Source organism: Primulina tabacum, chromosome 14 (genome assembly GCF_025594145.1).
Source record: "Primulina tabacum isolate GXHZ01 chromosome 14, ASM2559414v2, whole genome shotgun sequence".
NCBI lineage: Eukaryota > Viridiplantae > Streptophyta > Magnoliopsida > Lamiales > Gesneriaceae > Primulina > Primulina tabacum.
The window spans coordinates 4,325,659-4,347,946 of record NC_134563.1 but is presented as its reverse complement, the minus strand read 5'-3'; the positions used below and the strand labels follow the sequence as shown (position 1 = coordinate 4,347,946).

Genomic DNA, 22,288 nt, shown 5'->3' with positions numbered 1-22,288 from the left:
ACCTGACATCCGCAAGAACTTGGTGTCCGGGTCGCTTCTTAACAAGCATGGTTTCCGCATTGTCTTTGAGTCAGATAAAGTTGTTTTGTCGTAAAGTTGAATGTTTGTTGACAAAGGTTATGTTTGTAATGGGTTATTCAAACTCAATGTTATGGCTGTTAAGTCTGTGATGAATAAAGTTAATACTTTTGCTTACTTGCTTGAGTCTTCTTGTTTATGGCATGGTAGACTTGGACACGTTAATTTTGATATAATATGTAGATTAATTAACATGAAAAGCATTCCTGCATTCCAAATTGATAAACAACACAAATGTGAAACTTGTGTTGAGGCAAAACTAACGAGATCATCTTTTCGAACTATTGAAAGAAATAGTGAACCACTTGATCTAATTCATAGTGATATATGTGATCTAAAAAGTGTGCAAACTCGTGGTGTAAATAAATACTTCATCACTTTTGTTGATGATAACACAAAATTTTGTTATGTGTATCTCCTCAAAAGTAAGGATGAAGCTATTGACAAATTTGTCCAATATAAGAGTGAAGTTGAAAACCAACTTAGCAAGAAAATTAAGGTGCTAAGAAGTGATCGTGGAGGTGAATATGAATCACCATTTGCTGAGTTTTGTGCTCAACACGGTATCAAACACGAAAGAACTGCACCTTATTCTCCTCAGCAAAATGGCATTGCAGAGAGAAAGAATCGCACGTTGAAAGAAATGATTAATGCGTTGTTATTAAGTTCTGGTTTACCACAGAACTTGTGGGGGGAAGCTATTCTAACAGCTAATTATCTTTTAAATAAGATACCCCGAAAGAAGCTAGATAAGAGTCCATACGAGTTATGGAAAGGTAGAAGTCCTTCTTACCAATACTTGCGAGTATGGGGGTGTCTTGCCAAGGTAGCAGTACCCACTCCAAAGAAAGTAAAGATAGGACCAAAAACTGTCGATTGCATTTTCATTGGATATGCTCAAAACAGTACTGCGTATCGTTTTCTTGTACATGAATCTCAAATACCTGATATTCATAAGAATACGATAATGGAATCAAGAAATGCTTCGTTCTTTGAACACATGTTTCCATACAAATCTAAGGAAGAACCAAGTTCATCCAAAAGATTGTATGAGATAATTGATAAAGAACAAGAGCTTGATCAAGATATTGAACCTAGACGTAGCAAGAGAGCTAGGACTGAGAAATCATTTGGTCCGGATTTCATCACTTTCATGATGGAAAGTGAACCTCAAAGTTTCAAGGAAGCAATCAGTTCATCTGAGGGACCTCTATGGAAAGAGGCTATCGATTCCGAAATGGAATCCATTTTACAAAACCATACGTGGGAATTAGTATATCTTCCTCCGGGAAGCAAACCACTAGGCTGTAAATGGGTTTTCAAAAGGAAAATGAAATCAGATGGAACCATAGATAAGTATAAAGCCAGATTGGTAATTAAAGGTTACCATCAACGTGAAGGGCTTGATTACTTTGACACATATTCTCCTGTATCGAGAATAACCTCTATTCGTGTGATACTTGCGATTGCCGCATTGCGAAATCTTGAAGTACACCAAATGGACGTAAAAACAGCTTTTCTAAATGGAGATTTAGAAGAGGAAATTTACATGGAATAACCTGAGGGATTTTCTGCGACTGGGCAAGAAAATAAGGTATGTAAACTAGTGAAGTCCCTGTATGGCTTAAAACAAGCACCAAAGCAGTGGCACGAAAAATTTGATAAAGCCATGATGGAAAGTGGATTTAAATTCAGTGAATGTGACAAATGTGTATACATAAAAAACACTGAAATTGGATATGTCATTTTATGTCTTTACGTAGATGACATACTTATCATTGGTAATAATGATAAAATGATCAAATCCACCAAGACGTTATTGAACTCAAGATTTGATATGAAAGATTTGGGCTTAGCCGATGTAATCCTTGGAATTAAAATCCATAGAACATTAGAAGGGCTAGTTCTAAGTCAGTCACATTATGTTGACAAAATACTTGAGAAATTCAATAACGATGACTCTGCATTGGCTAGAACCCCAATTGATATCAGTCAGCATCTATCAAAGAAACAAGATGAGAGTATGTCTCAATTAGAATATTCTCGAGTCATTGGAAGTTTGATGTACTTAATGAGTTGTACAAGACCAAACATAGCTTATCCAGTGAGCAAATTGAGTAGATTCACGAGTAATCCAGGAGTTGAACACTGGAAAGCAATTATCAGATTGCTAAGATACTTAAGGTATACTCGTGATCATGGGCTGCACTATACCAGATATCCTGCTGTTATTGAAGGATACAGCGATGCAAATTGGATATCTGATATGAAAGACTCAAAATCTACAAGTGGATTTGTATTCACTTTAGGAGGTGCAGCAATTGCGTGGAAATCTTCTAAACAAACTGTAATAGCCAGGTCCACAATGGAATCTGAGTTTATAGCTCTTGACAAGTGTGCTGAAAAGGCTGAATGGCTGCGTCACTTATTAGAAGATGTTCCAGGATGGGAAAAACCAGTGCCAGCTATATGCATACATTGTGATAGCCAATCTGCGATTGGAAGGGCACAAAATAAAATGTATAATGTTAAGTCTAGGCCTATATGTCGTAGACACAATACCATCAGACAACTACTCTCAACTGGAGTTATCTCTGTTGACTATGTAAAATCAAATGATAATATAGCGGATCCGCTAACCAAATGATTAAACAGAGAGTTAGTTGTGAAATCGTCAAGGAAAATGGGGCTCAAGCCTATAGAATAAATTGGTGCGAAGGAAAACCCAACATACGCTGACTGGAGATCCCAAGAACTAGGTTCAATGGGAAAACCTAATCGCACTAATTTGGAAAATCACTGTGGGGGTTATCCCTAGTCCATTCCTATTATGAAACAGTGAATGTTGAGGATAAGCTTACGGCTTTTAATGATTCTGATAAGAAGCAATATAGAATCACCTATGTGAGAGAGAAGTGGGGCCGCTTTGAAGGAATTGCAGGGCTCAATTCTAGACCCTCTTGCAGAACCAGGCGTGTGTTCATGGCCAAAACGAACACGATCATGAGAACTGAATAGTATCAGGGAGAGTATTTGTTAGAGTAGGAGCCCGTCGAGCCAAGTGTTGGCCGAGTGTTCACAATGAAACTCTATGTATAAACAATCTTTATTTTAATAATATTTGAAATTATTATTTTGGCACATCTTTATCTGTATACCCATGCTAGTTGCATAGATAAAGCCCTTGAATATACAAATAGTAGAAAGAATATGAGATGCTCATATGATGAGTATCATGAAACTCATATTTGGAATACTGTATATTCTAAACAGTTCCTAGTCGATTCAGCCGCCGCTAAGAAGGATATAGGCCGCTCGAGTTCGAGACTAGTATCTGCGATGTGAGTACCATGTTTCATTGGTAGGGGACATTGTGATGTCCGAGCATGCAGATAGGTGCTCCTGGTAGAGTGCACTGAACAACCCTCCATAAAGGACTTTTCAAGTGGTTCTCACTTATCGAGTGGAAACGTCCTAGTTTATGGTTATACACCATTAGTCCTTATGACCCGGGACAACATTGAGACTCTATGTGCTAGAATTACACTTTGACTTGTTTATCGACTCTAATGGGGTCATCAGGTGGCAAGGTTGAGTGTTCTGTCGAAACATATAGGAGTCGATGCATTGTAGTCGGGGATTCACCGCTTACCTTCGGGTATGGATATTCTATGCGTTTTCATGTGTATGTAGGTTGAAATCTCTGATCAGAGTATGGTGGTAATTATAAAAGGGGTTTCATAGATTACACCATCGATGCAACTACGACATGACACATAGTATCGATTCATTGACAACTCTCGATAAATCAATGGTTGTCGAATCGGTCGGGATATATGGGTTGAAAGGACCGTACTGTACGCTAACCATAATTGAATGGTTCTTGCATGCACTATCATTTGATACCTAGGGAATCATGTAAGCGATGCTGCTAGGCGTTTAACATGATTGGTTGTGTACTATCAGACTTGAGTTCTGACATTCTTGTTATCAAGGAGTTGATAAGTAAGAATGGAGCAATTGGGGTATGCTCGAATAAGGACAAGTTTAGTCTGAATCACATGGAGATGTGAACTCACGGCTAGTTGTATCAATGAACCATTGAGGGCCACACAAGTACTAGCTTTCTAGATCCCGTTGAGAAGTAAAATAGTTCAATGTGTTGAACGGCTTATAAATGAGTTTATAAGCGTAAGGAAAAACAGAAGTATGACTTCTATAAGGAGAATGTAACTTTAATTTGAGGAAGTGTTCCTAAATTAAAAGTTGGTCAAACAAATAATGTATTTGAAAATTGTGATTTTCATAAACATTATTATGGACTAAATTAAATTATTTCAAGTGTTGAATTAATTAAACACTAGTGGGCCTAGTAGAGTCCAAATAATTAAACTAATTCAAGTGTTGAATTAATTAAATAACATTGGGCCTTGTAGAGCCCAATTAGAAATAATTATTAAACTAGTGGACTTGAGTAAAATCAAGTAAAGTTTAAATGGACTCAAATGTGTTTGAGACATTTAAATAAAACTCCATGGACCTTGTAATAGTTACAAGCCCAAGTCAAAATGCATGCTTGGAAGGTGAAGGGTTGGAGGCAACTTTTGAGTTAATGACATGTCATGCACATGCAACTTTTTTGCTTTTGCTTTTTGCACAACCAAGACAACTCATCCTCCCTTCATTCCAATGTGATATGGCCGAAAGTTTGCTCAATATTCTCCTCAATTTTTGTTCTTCAATTGTTGAGGAAATCCTACACTTCTCTTTGAAAAAACCTCTTATTTTTCTAGTGCAAAATAAGAGGGGTTCTAGCTAGTTGGTGGTGAGCCTAATTTTGGAGCAAGGAGAGCTTGAAGATTTTCTTTCCATCAAGAGCTTAGTTGTATATCAACTAAGTTGGAGCCAACATCAATCCATTGTGATTGATAGGTATGTCTTCTAAACACACTAAGAATGTCATATTTTGTGTTTTTGTATTTGTTACACATCTTAGTAGAGGTGTTCGGTTTTCTCTTCTTGAAAATAAAATTTTGAACTTCCGTTGCGTATTTGAACACCTAAAATCGATTCCTTTCAGTACTGTGTGAAGTATATCTTAATTTACAGAAACGGCAGAACAGTTCAAGGACAACATGTCTACTGGTCAGCTAGTAAAGCAAATATATTTCATAAGGGAAGGTTCAAAGGGTAACACCTACCTATCCTATGCAGGATTCAACTGTAGAACTTTGTCACCAAGATTTGTATCAATTTTCATTCATGTGGGGGATTGTTGGAAATTTTAATAAAATTTAGAGTTTGAATGAAAGTTATGACTCATGAATGTGGGAGTGTCTTTTGGCTCTCCACATTCTTGAGTTGGTTGTGACTCATTATTGTGGAGTGTCTTTTGACTTTCCACATTCTTGAGTTACTTGAAGACCTTTGGTTCTTCATATTCTTGAGTTAATGAGAAGATTAATTGAGTTAATTAATCTTCCATGACTCTTGGTGTGCATTTTTGGGCTTATATATAGTGGGTTCATTTCCTCATTTCATACACATGATAATCTTTTCTCTTTCAAGTATTGTCTTGCATTTCATATTGTTAGCTTTTCATTTGGCCTCCGTTAAATCTCGGTGATAAAGTAAAGGTATGTTTTCAGTTCGCCATAGTAGTGTCTCGTGCTAAGTCACTGCTGGTTGTTCCGTTGTATCCTGGGAAACAGACGTCCAAGACGATCCTCGAAGCACATATAGGAGGGGACGAATCTGTTTTAAGGAAACTGTACATGCTACAGGCCTCGGTTTGGTTTTGTTTTCTTTTACACAATAGTCATACTGTAAACATCACATTTGTTTCGATTATTGCTTTATCTCTACAAGTTCGTTTCTACGCTACTGTTTTTAGCAATTTATCTAACAATATACGTCACCACAACCCACTTCGAATCTGTTTTCGATCATAAAGATCGACACTTGACCAAGAGGACATCTAACCAGTCGAGGGTGAACGGAGTCGAGTACGAGAATTCCAGCGACGATGAGAATGGCAACGGGAATGGGCTTGATGAGGAGTTGGAGAGGATGATGGGTTCGATTGGGAGAAGGAGAAGAGGAAGAGGGTGAAGGAGATTGAGGAGATGGAGGAGCTGGAGAAGAAAGCTGAGGAGTTGCATAACAAGGTTGATGTATAATATGGCGATAGAAATGGTGGGGAAGAGACTGAAGAAGATAAGCGGATGAGAGTAAAGAAAGAACTGGAAAAGGTTTGTTCTTTACATTTTTTCATTACAATTACCGAAGTTTAGCTCTTGGTTCTATTTTTTGGCTAAGGCATGGCTGTTTGCTCTGGTCGTAATATGTTATTGAATCTTTGGATCTGGTTTGGTATGTATGAAAGGATAATGGACACTTTCACGTACACACAGCAATCGAGGGAATGTCCCTAAATATTTGTAGTTTAGAGCTCTCTAAACTAGGCCTCAACTTTGAATATAGAAACTCAGTTATGAAAATCCATACTCGGTATAGAGCAGTTCGAACCAGTAGAGGGAGATCAACAGAGAACTTTGAGTATATTGGATCATGGAAATTTTGAATATGATGGGTTGAAAATTGGCATGATCGAGAAGCTAAAAGTAATGGTTTTAAGTTGATTTCCTTGTGATGGATTGAAAGTGGTTTTTCATGATAGTTGCATGTGTAGCTCACACGTAACTGGTAATGCTAAATTTTTCTAATTTTTGGGAAGAAACCGTTTGATCTCATTTTACTGAGTTTTTTAATTTAAGAATGTGAGGACAAAAATGAGTACTTTATAACATTGTTTTCCAACTTGTTCTGAATTTTTATTTTTTTTTTAAAAAGACTTGAAATTATTTTATCTTGTTATTTAAAGATGTACTAGATTGTGGGATAAAAAGATCCTTGTTTTGACCAAATATATCATAATCTTTTGTCTAGGGGGGTTTTGGATGAGCTTTGGGAACTTTTATGATGAGGGTCTTTGTCAGTTGCATGAATTAAATGTTTATCATCTCCATGCAGCTACAATCAGAGAAATGGTTATACCATTGGCTTCTCTTGATTTGTTCTTTCTTCGTAGTTTACCATATATTCCCCTCTCCTTAGTCTTGCTTTGTCTGCTTTTTTTTAATATGAAACTTTTTAATAAACAATCTCGCTGGACTTGCAAAAGGAGTCGCTAGAAATATAAGGTTATCATTTATAAATTAATTATTGTTAGATGTATCACATCGGTTGGATTAAGTCTTTGGAAGTTGTACATATGGACTGTTAGGTGAGAAGGTGAGAGGGCCACCTTCATTAATGAGTAGAAAATTGCACATGGAATTTGTCAACCAAAAACAGCGTCAAACTTGGCAGGAGAGGAAGTTGGTTCCTTTCGTTCATACGGGAAAATTTCATCTATAAATACGTGCATAATTTACATTTTTAAAAACATCCCAAAACAAACAAAGCAATTTAAAAGCTTTGTAAATAAGAGAGAAAAAAGAGAGTTTTTTTTGTTCTCTTGTGTGAGTTAGAGAAAATATTTTCTCGGTTATACTCGGTTTGGGAGTGTGAGATATTTAGTGTATTGTTGTATACACTTGTTGTAATATTTCTCCTCTTATAAAAGATCTGACGTAGCCTATCTTGGGTGAACCACGTAAATCTTTGTGTCCTTGTTGATTATTTTATTCCGCAAATTTTTCGGCACTATATTATCATCGGGTCGGCATCGCTTCGGGGTAATTTCCCAACAACTGGTATCAGAGCCTTGTTGTGAAATTTCTTAAGAATTTTGAGTATGCTCTGTGGTTGCAGCTTTGTCTGATCTTCCACATCAGAAAAGATTTTTTAGATTTTTTGCTAAGGCTAGAGAAGTGATGGCCAGAGATGATGGATCGGGACCAGGAATCAACAAGTTCGACGGAACAGGATTTTTCGTTCTGGCGGTTACATATAAGAGATTATCTGTACAGTAAGAAGTTGCATCAACCTCTATCAGGAAAGAAACCGGAAAAGATGGAGGATGATGATTGGGAGCTTCTTGACAGACAGGTTTTAGGTGTCATACAATTGACCCTAACAAACAACGTGGCGCATAACGTGGCGGAGGCCAAAACCACGGAGGAGATGATGACCATTCTGTCAGACATGTACGAAAAACCATCAGCAAACAACAAAGTACATCTCATGAAGAAGTTATTCAACTTGAAGATGAGAGAAGGTGCTTCGGTGGCAAAACACATAAATGAATTCAACACGATTGTCTCTCAGCTGACATCGGTGGACATCAAACTTGATGATGAGATTCGGGCACTTATTCTTCTGGCCTTTTTACCAGACAATTGGGAACCGATGCGGGCAGCGGTTAGCAACTCTGTTGGAAAAGGGAAACTACAACTCAATGATGTTAGAGATCAAATCCTTGCTGAATAAGTTCGCAGGAAAGACTCGGGTGAAGCAACATCATCGAGATCTGCTCTAAATCTTGATAACAGAGGAAGAGGCAGGAGTGGTGAAAGGAATTCCAACCGATGGCGCGGTAGATCCAAATCAAGAAATGGAAAAGACAAAAACATCCTTGAAAAGAATATGAAGTGCTGGAGCTGAGGTGAGACTGGTCACATGAAAAAGAACTGCAGATCAATGAAGAATAATGCCAATGCTGTCACTGAGGAAGTACATGATGCTCTGCTATTATCCATGGAAAGCCCTGTTGTTTCTTGGGTTATGGACTTGGGAGCTTCGATTCATACCACTGGTGACCGCGATGTATTTGATAATTACATCGCTGGCGATTACGGAAAAGTTTTCTTGGCTGATGGAAAACCCTTGGAAATTGTTGGTATGGATGATGTACGGATGAAGATGTCAAATGGATCTGTCTGGAAAATCAACAAAGTCAGGCATGTACCAAAATTGACACGCAATCTGATCTCGGTGGGACAGCTCGATGATGAAGGCCACAATATGACCTTCGGTGATGGTTCCTGGAAAGTGAACAAAGGAGCCATGATTGTTGCTCGAGGAAAGAAAACTGGAACACTGTATATGACTTCCAGTTGCAGAGACACATTAGCAGCTGTGGATGCTGGAGCCAATTCAAGTCTATGGCATTATAGACTTGGACATATGAGTGAGAAGGGAATGAAGATGTTGGTGTCAAAAGGAAAGCTACCAGGATTAAAGACTGTTGAACACCAACTATGTGAAAGCTGTATCTTTGGAAAGCAGAAGAATGTGAGTTTTTTAAAAGGCGGTAGAGAACCGAAAGCAGCAAAGTTGGAGCTGGTTCATACTGATGTATAGGGGACCATCTCCTGTGACATCCCTTGGAGGCTCGAGATACTATGTCACATTCATTGACGATTCGATTAGAAAAGTTTGGGTTTATTTTCTGAAAAATAAATCTGATGTTTACGAGACCTTTAAAAGGTGGAAAGCCATGGTGGAAAATGAGACCAACTTGAAGGTAAAGTGTTTACGGTCTGACAATGGTGGAGAATATGAAGATGAAGAGTTCAAGAAATATTGTGCACAGAACGGGGTCAAGATGGAGAAAATCATTCCTGATACACCTCAACAGAATGGTGTAGCTGAAAGGATGAACAGGAACCTGAATGAACGCGCAAGGAGCATGAGATTGCATTCTGGATTGCCAAAATCATTTTGGGCTGATGCTGTTAACACTGCAGCATATCTGATCAACAGAGGACCTTCGATACTGCTTGACTGCAAAATACCCGAAGAGGTTTGGAGCGGCAAAGAAGTAAACCTTTCTTTCTTGAAAGTGTTTGGATGTCTATCCTATGTTCATATTGATTCAGCAAGCAGAACAAAACTTGATCCAAAATCAAAGAAGTGCTTCTTTATTGGTTATGGAGATAATGAGTTTGGTTATCGTTTCTGGGATGACCAAAATCGAAAGATCATTCGGAGCAGAGATGTAATATTTAATGAGCAACTTTTGTACAAGGACAAGTCAGACATTGGAGCTGGAGATGAATGTCCTGAAGTCAAGAAGACTAATGAAGTGCCATTGACACATATTCCTGTGAATGAATCGAAAATCAGTAACCATGAAGATGAAGAAGAAACTGCACAAGATGATGACCCACAAACTCCGGTGATTGAACTCATGGAGATCTTTGAGAACCATTAGACCACCTGAAAGATACTCCCCCGCACTTCACTATATTTTGCTGACAGAAAAAGGTGAACCGGAGACCTATGAAGAGGCAATGCAAAATGATGATTCAACCAAGTGGGAGTTGGCCATGGAAGATGAGATGGATTCACTGTCATCCAATCAGACGTGGGAGTTGACAGAACTTCCACAAGGCAAAAAGGCGTTACATAACAAGTGGGTGTACCGGTTAAAAGAAGAGCATGATGGTAGCAAGCGGTACAAGGCAAGACTTGTTGTAAAAGGCTTCCAGCAACGGGAAGGAATTGATTACACCGAGATTTTCTCTCCGGTGGTTAAATTAACCACTATCAGGACTGTACTTGGACTAGTGGCGAAGGAAGACTTACATTTGGAGCAGTTGGATGTAAAGACTGTGTTTCTTCATTGTGATCTAGATGAAGAAATTTATATGAAGCAGCCACAGGGCTTTGAAGTATGGGAAAAAGAGAGAATGGTGTGCAAACTTCAGAAGAGCTTGTACGGTCTCAAACAAGCTCCAAGACAGTTGTATAAGAAGTTTGATGGATTCATGAGTGAAAATGATTTCCTAAGGTGTCAAGCTGATCACTGCTGTTATGTGAAAAAGTTTGACGGTTCCTATATCATACTAATGCTGTATGTAGATGATATGCTGATAGCTGGAGCTTGTCTGGAAGAAATTGATAAACTCAAGAAAGATTTATCAAAGCAATTTTCCATGAAGGATTTGGGTGCTGCAAAGCAAATCCTTGGAATGAGGATCTTTAGAGACCGGGTGAATGGATTCTTGAAGTTATCTCAAGAAGAGTACGTAAAAAAAGTGGTTAGCAGATTTAATATGGATGAAGCTAAATCTGTGAGTACTCCTTTGGCTAGCCATTTCAAACTAACCAAAGCACAATCATCATCGACGGAGCAGGAGCAAGCTTATATGAATAAGGTTCCTTATGCTTCTGCTGTCGGAAGCTCCATGTATGCAATGGTGTGTACAAGACCAGACATAGCACATGCAGTGGGAGTTGTGAGCAGGTTAATGAGTAATCCAGGAAAGCAACACTGGGAAGCAGTTAAGTGGATTCTCAGGTATTTGAAAAGTATCTGCTAGTTGTTCTTTATTCTTCAGGAGATCAAAATTGGGCTTACAGGGTTTTGTCGATGCCGATATGGGCGGTGACCTGGATGGCAGGAAAAGTACTACTGGATATGTGTTCACATTAGGTGGTACAGTTGTAAGCTGGGTGTCTAAGCTGCAAAAGATTGTTGCGCTTTTGACTACTGAGGCTGAGTATGTTGCAGTTACAGAAGCTAGTAAAGAGATGATATGGTTGAGATCCTTTCTAGAGGAATTGGGTCAGAAGCTTGAGAATAGCATATTACACTGTGACAGTCAGAGTGCTATTCACTTAGCAAAAAATCATGTTTATCATGCTAGGACAAAGCATATACAGGTTCATTACCATTTCATCAGATGAGTTCTGGAAGATGGAGTCTTGAAGCTTGAGAAGATTCCTGGAAGCAATAATCCAGCTGATATGCTGACGAAAACTGTAACCATTGACAAACTGAAGTTGTGTTCAACTTCAGTCGGACTACAAGTATGAAAAAGAAAATATGAGCTGCTGCACTGATGGTGTGAAGACATGATTGAAATCAAGTCTTCAAGTCGGAGAAATGTTAGGTGAGAAGGTGAGAGGGCCACATTCATTAATGAGTAGAAAATTGCACATGGAATTTGTCAACCAAAAACAGCGTCAAACTTGGCAGGAGAGGAAATTGGTTCCTTTCGTTCATACGGGAAAATTTCATCTATAAATACGTGCATAATTTACATTGTTAAAAACATCCCAAAACAAACAAAGCAATTTAAAAGCTTTGTAAATAAGAGAGAAAAAAGAGAGTTTTTTTTGTTCTCTTGTGTGAGTTAGAAAATATTTTCTCGGTTATACTTGGGTTGAGAGTGTGAGATATTTAGTATATTGTTGTATATACTTGTTGTAATATTTCTCCTGTTATAAAATATCTGCAGTAGCTCCGTGGACGTAGCCTATCTTGGGTGAACCACGTAAATCTTTGTGTCCTTGTTGATTATTTTATTCCGCAAATTTTTCGGCACTATATTATCCATCGGGTCGGCATCGCTTCGGGGTAATTTCCCAACATGGACTTGGACAATCTCCTCCTTAAGCTAGCTTTTTGGTCGAGTTAGGTCAAAGTCTCATTCTTGATATTTATAAGAAAATAAATACATCTATGTTCCATCCGGTGGTACCAAAGAAAACCAGATTTAGCAGAAGATTTAATTATTTTACACTTATTAGAATCATGTTGCTTCAACTAATCTGTTTTACATTATGCTTTTCTTTGTTTAGTATGGAAAAAATCTACTCCGAGTGACATTAGAGTTGAATAAACTTTTTAAATTTCTTGTTTTTAACTTAATATTTTTAATTGATGACATAAAAATAAATAATAGAGAAGAAAGTGAATATTATATGCATTCGATAATAAATTTAATCAAGAAAATATTAGTTCATTAAATTTTAAGTTAAATTTGCTTAGTTTGTAGACAAAAAGATTGAATTCAAATTTATTCATTTTTTAAATTAAGTCATATTAATTTGTAGTTTAAGATGAAAATTCCACCTTTAAAGTGCATTTTGTCAATTGTATGTGTTTAGGGGTGCAATGTGCCAAAATTTAATTTTTGGGTGCAAGTGTATACTTCGGGGTGTAATAGTGCCAATTACCTCAACAAAATAATGTCAATAAGTTAATTTTTTGTTGAGTGTTCGCTAACTATTCTTAATACTTCCTTCCATTTGATTTTTTATTATTTGGGATGTATTTGGATTGAGTCAGTTGTAATTATGAATTTGTTTGGTTGATTTTGACTATGGGAATTCCAAGTTTAACTCCTATGAATTTATACTGTAACTGTAATAATGATAATGAATTACAAATGCACCCAATACTAGTGTCATCTCAAATCTCTCTTCAAAGCTTTTTCTAATCAATATATAGCAGATAAGAGTAAATATGAAGGCCGTAACTGGTGGCTAGACGGCTTCATGTCCTGAAGATCGTTTTGTGTATAGATATCCATGAAGTTTGCTGTTGATGGGAAGGACACCCTTGAATCTTGATATTCATCAAATGAAATATTTTCCTTTCTACAAAAAGGAGGTTCGGTGTTGATGAAGGCTCATTTTTCACTTTCTCGATGAAACTATTAGTTGAGGAAGCATTAAATATTTTGCATGCGGTGTATAGGTAGCAAGGGAGCGAGCATGATGTTCCAATTGGGTCAAAAAGCTTATGAAAAGGGCATGTATAGACGTGCAATCGAGTTTCTTGAAGGCGCAGTCACTATCATCCCCAGGTCGACCTTGTTTGGCGGGGAGGTTGGAGATTCGTTATGTTATTCAAAAATATATTTTTTGGTATTCATCATCTGAGGTTTGTGGTATTCATTTGTACAGATACAAATATGGCTTGCCATGGCTTACGAGGCCAAGAATCGCCATGCCGACTGCATTTCTTTGTATCAGCAGCTAGAAAAGGCTCATCCCAGTGTCAGCATTCGATGACAAGCTGCAAATTTACGCTACATACTGCACGCACCCAAGCTTAAGATCACTCAAGAAGAGATGGTTACTATTCCAATAATAGGTTCTGAGTTATGACAGGTGAGCTTATTTTTGCGAATCGTTGTACGTTTCCAGATGGATGCTTCACATATTGTTGAAGTATAAAACTGTTTTTAAACTCGATTTTTTGAAAACGTGGTTTCAATATAATATCAGAGCCTGGAGGTCATTGGTTCAGAATAACTCATGCACATTCTCCTTCATTTTTGGTTGCTTTGGTTTTGGGTGCCTACTGCTTAGTTCTGTGAATTTGTTGCTCAGTACAAAATCAACTTCAACATGTATGCGTTGGAATTCCCCAAACTTTGGCTTACACACGAGAGAGCTTTGTTAAAACTATTCAACATTTGTCTTGATCACATCAAATGAGTTCAAGCTTGTGAAACAATGGTTTCAACATGTACTTATATTATGAAGTTCTCACGAAGTTCGACTCTCTCTCTCTCTCTGTTCATTGTATCAGTTATGCGGCGACTTGGTCTGACAAGTACAAGGACCAAGACCGAAGAATGAGTGGCTCCACGACAAATCAACTTCCATCAACCAAAGACTATTTAGCCGACTTTTTGGTGTGGAAACCGCCAATTGGTTTCGAGAAAAGAAGGGCCTTCTGGGTGTTGTTAGCTTTGTGGATCGGTCTGGTTGGAGCCGCCCTCTTTCTGCGAAGTTGAACCACTCGTTATGTATAGTAAATTTCTGATGCTTTATCTTGTATTCTTTCTTCGGTACAGGTCTCGCTATTGTTGTGCAATTTGTCGTCTTACGTGTATAGACAAATACGTGTACGTGTATATGTAAATATATGTTCATATATCACTCATATATTGGATGTGATATGTCACTTTGTAGAGCCTAAAATCAGTAAACGTAAAACCCATGCATTTATTAACTTGTTAATTGTTTATTTAAGTTTAAAATTATTTATAGCGATGCAAGTTAAATTGCTTTTCGAGTTTCATGTTTCAGCCGATTATTCGATTCGGGATCGAGGAAAAGGGGAACGGTGACGATTCTGGCAATTTTAGAATGTGATATTTTATTTTTAGTTAAGGATGGAGCATTTTAAATAATTTATTTAGTTTTTAGCATTTTAAAAGCCTAATTTATTTATTTAGTGATTTTAGGATTTTAAAGATTTTAAAGTTTAGCAAGTATGCATTTTATTTTAAATTAAGGGATTTTATCAAGTTAAAAGTAGGTTAACATTTTTAATTGTTTGCTAATTATTAATTAGGCAATATTTAGTCCCTAATTAAGACTAAACTCATGCACACACACTTTTCACACACACAAAAATCGAACACACACATACACAATCACATTTCAGAATTTATTTTTGAGAGCAAGAAAACCTAGGGTTCTTCTAGCAAGAGCAGCCGCCCCTTTCCCCTTCAGTTTTCCAGCACATTTTTTCGTTGAGTTTTCTTCAAGAAAATCGTGCCACGTTCGTCCCGGATCAACCTTCGCATCTTCCCCACTTCGGTATCATCGTTTCGATAATGTTAAAGATTTAAAGGCATGTATATTCTTCCCTTTATGCATCGATCTCGTCATAGTTTTTGTTTTTATGTTCATTATGTGTAAAAATTCATGTATGTTGTACAAAGTTTGAGCAAAAATTGGTTAGATCGATTTTGAAATGATTTTAAATCTGTAAACTCGAAATTGATGTCATTTTAAATATTGCGACTTTTCGGTCGATTTTCTGGAAAACTTTTCAACATATAAAACGTAGTACTTTTCGATACATTCGATTTGACAGTAAATTCGAAATATTTGGATAAGAAATGAGTGAGTTATGATCGTTTTCGTGGGACTGCTCAAACTGTATTCTTTCTGAAAATGTGTTCTTGACGAATTCTTGAAGTTTATTTGTTGCAGGGTTCGTTGGGAACCGTTGATTGATCGCTGATGCGTTTAAGTATTGTGAGTATGATATTGGGATGAATTTTGGTGCTTCGTCTTATGTCGATAGGCACTTGATTGCATTAGAAGTCTTAGGAAACATTTTGGTGTCGAATTGTCATGTTCACGGTTTGAGTTGCGTTGTATGGCTTGCATCGTTGTTTTGGGGCATTTGTGTTAGTTTGAATCACTACTATAACGTCCTAGGATAGGTCTCGAGGTGTTGGTTCAAGTCGATAAGGCGTGGGTTAGAGTTTGCAACGAATTTGTGAATTTGGGGTCGAGTTTGCGCAGGGTTAGCGCCGCAGCGCTCAATGGGAAGCGCCGCAGCGCCCGACTCTCGCAAGCCTGGCGCCTAGGCGCTAGGCAGCGCCGCAACACTGCCATGCCCAGCGCCTAGGCGCTTGAACATGACTTTTTAAATCATTATTTAGGTTCATGTCTCCTATGTTTTGGGAAATATTCACACATTATATTAGGATTTGTTCCGAGGGTCGATATCATAGTTTAGTACATTGATTAAGCGAGGTCAAGTCAAGAGTGATTTTAGATTGTCATAAGAAATTGTCATTCGGGTGGTGAGCACAACGATTACGTCTAGGCTATGAAATATTAAGTGCATGTAATCATGTTATTATGTGCAGCAGTGGCCCCAAGCGAGATCCAACGAATCCTTCAACACCAAGTAAGTATGTTCGACGTGCAAGAGAAAATATTTTTAAGTTTTTGAGGTATGTTAAATGTCTTGTGACCAACTTATGAATGAGATTGGAAGTCGATGAACGTGGCCGAGAACCTCTCTACCCCGGTAAAACATGACCGGGTTTAGATCAGGATTGGAAAGCGGTAAAGCATGACCAGGGACCAATCCACCCGTTAAAACATGAACGGGGATCTCATGTATGTGGTAGTGGACTTTCCCTGCCAGCCCAGTACTGTGGTTTAGTCTGATCAGGCGTATTTATGTATGGGTCACTTGCTTTGAAACATATCTCTACGAAAAATGATAAAGTTTATGTATGTTCATGTATATATGATGCAAGCATGTTTAAGAAACGTTTACGTTGATGACACGTCTATGCTATGTATGTATGTTCAAGCTTTTATATGTATGTTCAAGTTTCAAGTATGTACGCCTTATTTTAAAGATGCATGTGGTTTTACTACGTAGTACTTGTTATATCCAGTTTATACATGTTGAGTCGTTAGACTCACTAAACTTGATCGATGCAGGTGAGGATGAATTTGAGGAGACGAGAGGTGAGGACCAGTGAGCTGGCTTGGACTGAGCGGGAGGCTAAACCCGAGGAACCGCCCATATTTTTAAGTTTTTATGCAATACTTCAACTACTCTGATTTCACTTTTTGATTACAATGTTTAAACAAGTCTTATTCTTCAGCAAACTTTATTGATGATCTATTTCATTACAAATACTTTGGATGAATAATTGATTGTTGACCGAAAATTGAAATTTCATTTTGTATTTAAGAAAATTTTTATTTTCCGCAAATTTTAAAGTAATTCAAAAGTACGGCACGTTACACACTCATATATTGGATGCTGATCCTCTCACTCATATATTGGATGTGACGAAACATATTTAAATTATACATCCAATAAATGAATAATATCTCATTGGTAAACACGATAAGTATGCAATATGTCAAAACTATATACAAAAAGCTCGTGCTCAGACGAGACCAAGTCACAGATTCCTCAACCCTCCATCGTACGATATCATTTGACTAGCTTAAGAAATTTTCAAAATTGTATCCTGAATCGATGTTGGTAGCAACACGCCCTTGACTCCACTGGACGTGCATAAATCTTGGTCTCGATCCAGTATAGAAAATTAACAACTTTTGATCTAGACAATGCACAACAAATCAGTACATAATTCATTATATCTTGAAGATATATCCTTCAACGAAGATTATTTTAGACATGGTTTCCTTTAGGATCTGATTCCCCTCCCCAAGTCTTGATCCTTTGAGCAGCAGCTGATGCCTGAACCACACTCAGATAAATTTTAATTATACCATATCATATATATATTTAAAAAAAAAAAGATAACAAGGATAATAAAGCAAGTGAGTGCAATGAAGCACTAAATTTGTTCATACCTCTTTATTCCAATTTGTTCTATAAACAATGAAAAAGAGAATTACTGTTTGCACAGTTGTTCCTGTTATCATTCCATACCAAATACCCTGAAAATCCAATATATGGGCTTGTGTTCAATAATTGCATAAATATATTTTAAACACATATACATAATTTAATACATAAAATCTATATATGTGTGAATGTGCGTGCGTGCGCGCGCGCGCGTGTGGTAGAATAATGGATGACTTACTTGCACGCCCATGTTAATTGCATACCCAAATATCAGACCCAAAGGAATACCAAAGAGATAGTAGCATCCAATGTTAACATAGGCAACCAATGCTTGCCATCCAGCCCCAATAGCCACACCTACATTCATTCACACACAAAAAATGCTTTCTTCAATATATATATATATAAATAAGAACAAATTTATATGAAACTGGAATTAAACCACCTGAGAGGGCAGGTTGAAAATTGTTGATGACAATGCTGAATGCAAGCAATGGTGTGAGGTGGTACACAACTTGTTTGACAGCTTCACTGCTTGAAAATAAGGAAGGGTACTGTTTCTGGAAGATGAGGATGAACGCCGAGATGAGGAGGCCGATCAAGAACGACGATATCACCACCACAACCACAGCGAATTTCGCCGTTCTTGGATGCGCCGCGCCCAATTCATTAGACACCCTTACGCTGGAAAAACACAAATGTATATATGAAGCCAAGACAATGCATACAATTAAACATGAAATGTTAGACAGGAATACCTTATTGCTGCATTGAAGCCAATGGCTACCATGACAGTCCACCCCAATATGTTTGTGCTGCACCAAAAAGTCAAAATTATTCTGTAAAACATGAAGTGACAGATAATTATTTGTTTTACATTTTAAATTGCATTTGTTTTGGTTTTTTTTTTTTGGTTGAAATCTTACTTATGGGTAATGACTCAATTTAATTATTCAGTTTATTATTGAAGCCCAAATTATTAATTATAAAAGCTCAAGCCCACTATACACTCCAAAAAATCTATAAATAGGAGAGGATTCTCATTATTTAAGGTGGATGATTTTATGCTTAAACTTTTTAGCTTTCAATTAACATCTTTGAATTATTTTCTGACTTGAGCGTCGGAATGTCTATGCCGGGTAAACTCCGGCGCCTCTGACGTTTGTTTGTGACGCAGGTGATAACCCACAAAGATTTCTCTCCACCAGCTACTTGGACCAGTTTACGAACCAGCAGAATAATTCGGGTCATCACAATTTTTGACTACATCACTTACAATATTTGAATCATACACCTCAATATCTCAATGTGGCGGCAGTTTTCTTGAATTCTATAAATTTGAAATTTACTTCCTTCCATTTTCAATATATCAATTAAATTAAATTAATGGATTTTAAACTTTCACTAAATACAAACGTTTGAACTTCATCTTTCAAATCATTTTCTCAAATCGAAATAACTCCGGCAAATTCGGTCCGTCCATCCAACCTTAAAAAGGAAGATATATACAATGAACTTATAAAATATCTATTTAAAAAAAAAAAAGAACAAATTTTTGTATATGATTTTTGGGACATGTATTTACCATATTGACAGAGCATCGACAGCTACTTCTGCGTTCGTCAAGTATCCAGCAAAGAGGACCAAAGCCATAAAGTACCACGTCTCTAAGCTGTCCGCATTCAAATCAATAAAATATTCATTAAATTTTTTTAAAACGAAATTTGAAAAAATACATTTAAGAACATAGCATAAAATATAAAATTTGAAATGATTTTTTTAAAATTAAAATGAGTTGAAAATTTAACGTAGATTCGAACTCAGTAATGCAATAAGATATACATTATCTTACCACGTCTACGGGAAGAGGGTATTATTATTATTATTATATTATTATTATTTTATATAATGAAGAGGGTATTCTTAATAAGCTGTCTGTCTGCCTGAACGTTAAAATATTTATTATTATAATAATCTCTATAATAATTGATTATTAGTTTCTAGAAATGAAAGGATTCGGCCCCATGTCTTTCATCAATTACGACGCACCATTTTGTTATACAATTATTGTTGATCAATCAAGTAGTGCATTAATTAAATAAGAAATTTGGTAAACCATCCACTTGAGAAAATTTGATATAAATTTTTGGAGAAGGTTTTTTTAGGACGATTTCAGAAATTTTTATTTGTGAGACGGGTCAATCTTACTGATATTCACAATAAAAATAATACTCTTAGCATAAAATAATATTTTTTCATGGATGACCCAAATAAGAGATCTGTCTCACAAAATACGATCCATGAGATCGAATCATACAAATTTTTACCAAATTCTTGGAGTTCTCTACTTCGACAACTCTTTCGTCACCGTTTTATATAATAATTTTATAAGATTTTTTTAAAACATAAATTAGTCAATCAATTTCACACGAATATAAAACCGTGAAATGATCTCATAAAAAATTTACTATATTATTTTTTGTTCACATCTGTATAAACACATGAATGTAAAATTATATTAATAACTCTGATTTAAAGCGGTATAGTTTTCAAAATGATATTTTGTAAGTCTCACTTGCTCTCTAGACTTTCCAAAAAGCAATCGGATGGGGGAAAGCATAATTACTAAAATATGTCTGAAAATCATTTAAAAATACCAAAAGCTACTTTCTTATAAAAAGGAAAAGGTTAAACAATGTTTAATTCCATTACCATCCTAAAAAAAAGTAATTTCTATTTTTAAATGTATACATAATCATCATCTATTATTTTTTTAAAATGGTCCAACATCATAAGTAACATTGTATGCCATTTTTATTTTATTTTTGGAAAAAAACAATTTTGCTCACATTAAAAAATGCATAATTTTTATATTGACCAAATCAACGAGTTGAAAACTCACCACAACATGACGGCAGATTCGAGAGACAATCTGACGAAACCCCATAGATTATGAAACGCCAGCCATGAAAAGCCAGACCAAGCTCTGCCGCAACTCCCGTAGAATATATAAACCAGCTGCGCCACCACTATGAACCACCACGCTGCGTTCAGGACGATGGCTCCGCCGCCCATCCCGTACCCCAGCTTCAGCATCAGCAGCCAACTGAATAGTATGTGCAAGACTAAGGTCACCAGGGAAATCCACGCCATCGCCATCATCTTGCTCTGAGACTGCAAGAACTTGGCGATCGGAAAATTCAAGGCGTACGCGTAGAGCTGAGGAATCATCCAGAGAGCGTACTTCCCGGCGTAGAGTGAGATGCTCTCCGTTTGGCCAATTAGTAGCAGGAACGGAGTCGCGAAAATGTACAAAAACATCAGCATAGTCGCTGTGGCGAGGAGGATGACCCACGATCTCTGCATGTAGACGCCGAGCATGTCGATTCTTCCGGCGCCGTACGCTTGCCCACAAAGCGTTTCCAGCGCGCTTCCCATTCCCAGCTGTTCAAATTACCAATCGAACATTGAATAATACTTCTATATTTTATATCATACAGTACTTAAAAACTAGAAATTGAAGGCTATAGATTTAAACACTAAAGATTGATTATAGAATTTATTTTCGCAATAACCTAAAAACGGAGTGGAATCAAGTTTAACAATTCAAAAAAGTGAGAAATCTATACATACCATGACGCCGAAAGACAAACCGGCAATAACCGAGTTCTCGATGCTGAACGAGGCGAGTTCGAGTGTGCCCACATGGCCGGCAAACGTTTGCGTGATGGCACCGAGCGAGTACTGGCAAATGCAAGTGAAGATAGCGGGAGCAGCCAAATACCACAGCTTCCTCGACTCCGTACGGAACTCATCGAAGAACTGATGGATTCCGGCGATCGGAGATATATCATCGCTGTCTGCGACGAAGGAAGAACCGAAAGAATGGCTGGACAACGGGTAGGACGAAAGCACTGGAAGTACTTCGTACTCTTCTTCTTTTGCAGAGAGGAGCGGCTGCTTTGTGTTGGTTGTTTCCTCCATTGAAGCTTTTGCGCAGTACGTACCAATGGGTTCCTTGTGCTGGTCGGAATGTGTATTTATGCTGCTTGTTCAATTTCAATTGATGACAAATGAGTCTGACAGTTAACTCATGATTAGCATGATGAGTCGATCAATTTTAAGATTTCGTGTAAATTGAAATTTTCAACAACATAAACGTGAATTTGATAATGCCATTTCTATATATATATATATATACACACAATACAAAAATTTATACTTTTACTTATTTAATATTGATAGACAAAAAATTTCCTAAAATCATCTTACGGTATAATTACGAGACAAATCTCCAATTCGACCAAATTCATAAAAAAAAATATTATTTTTTATTATAAATATGAAATAATTTAAATATCTTACGAATAAAGA

At 37.0% G+C, this 22,288-nt stretch overlaps 1 protein-coding gene and 1 long non-coding RNA gene across 4 annotated transcripts; one reads left to right on the top strand and one right to left on the bottom strand.

Annotated features, from left to right (window-relative positions):
* The first annotated feature begins 5,991 nt into the window (after positions 1-5,991).
* LOC142525549 (uncharacterized) lies at positions 5,992-14,698 on the top strand. Of its 3 annotated transcripts, none has more exons than XR_012815091.1 (4): positions 5,992-6,329; positions 13,268-13,644; positions 13,723-13,929; positions 14,354-14,698. It is a non-coding gene; the product is annotated as an uncharacterized LOC142525549 (long non-coding RNA). The 3 variants fall into 3 exon arrangements; XR_012815092.1 differs by having other exon boundaries at positions 13,265-13,644; XR_012815093.1 differs by having other exon boundaries at positions 13,514-13,644; positions 14,354-14,697.
* Positions 14,699-17,508: 2,810 nt separating this feature from the next.
* LOC142525208 (protein DETOXIFICATION 29-like) lies at positions 17,509-22,026 on the bottom strand. Its single transcript, XM_075629403.1, has 8 exons — positions 21,548-22,026; positions 20,817-21,358; positions 19,500-19,586; positions 18,673-18,729; positions 18,360-18,598; positions 18,153-18,271; positions 17,920-18,006; positions 17,509-17,803 (listed from the first exon to the last, which is right to left on the bottom strand). Exons 1-8 carry the CDS (start codon positions 21,896-21,898, stop codon positions 17,735-17,737), a joined length of 1,551 nt encoding a protein of 516 aa, XP_075485518.1. The 5' UTR covers positions 21,899-22,026; the 3' UTR covers positions 17,509-17,734.
* Positions 22,027-22,288: the final 262 nt, after the last annotated feature.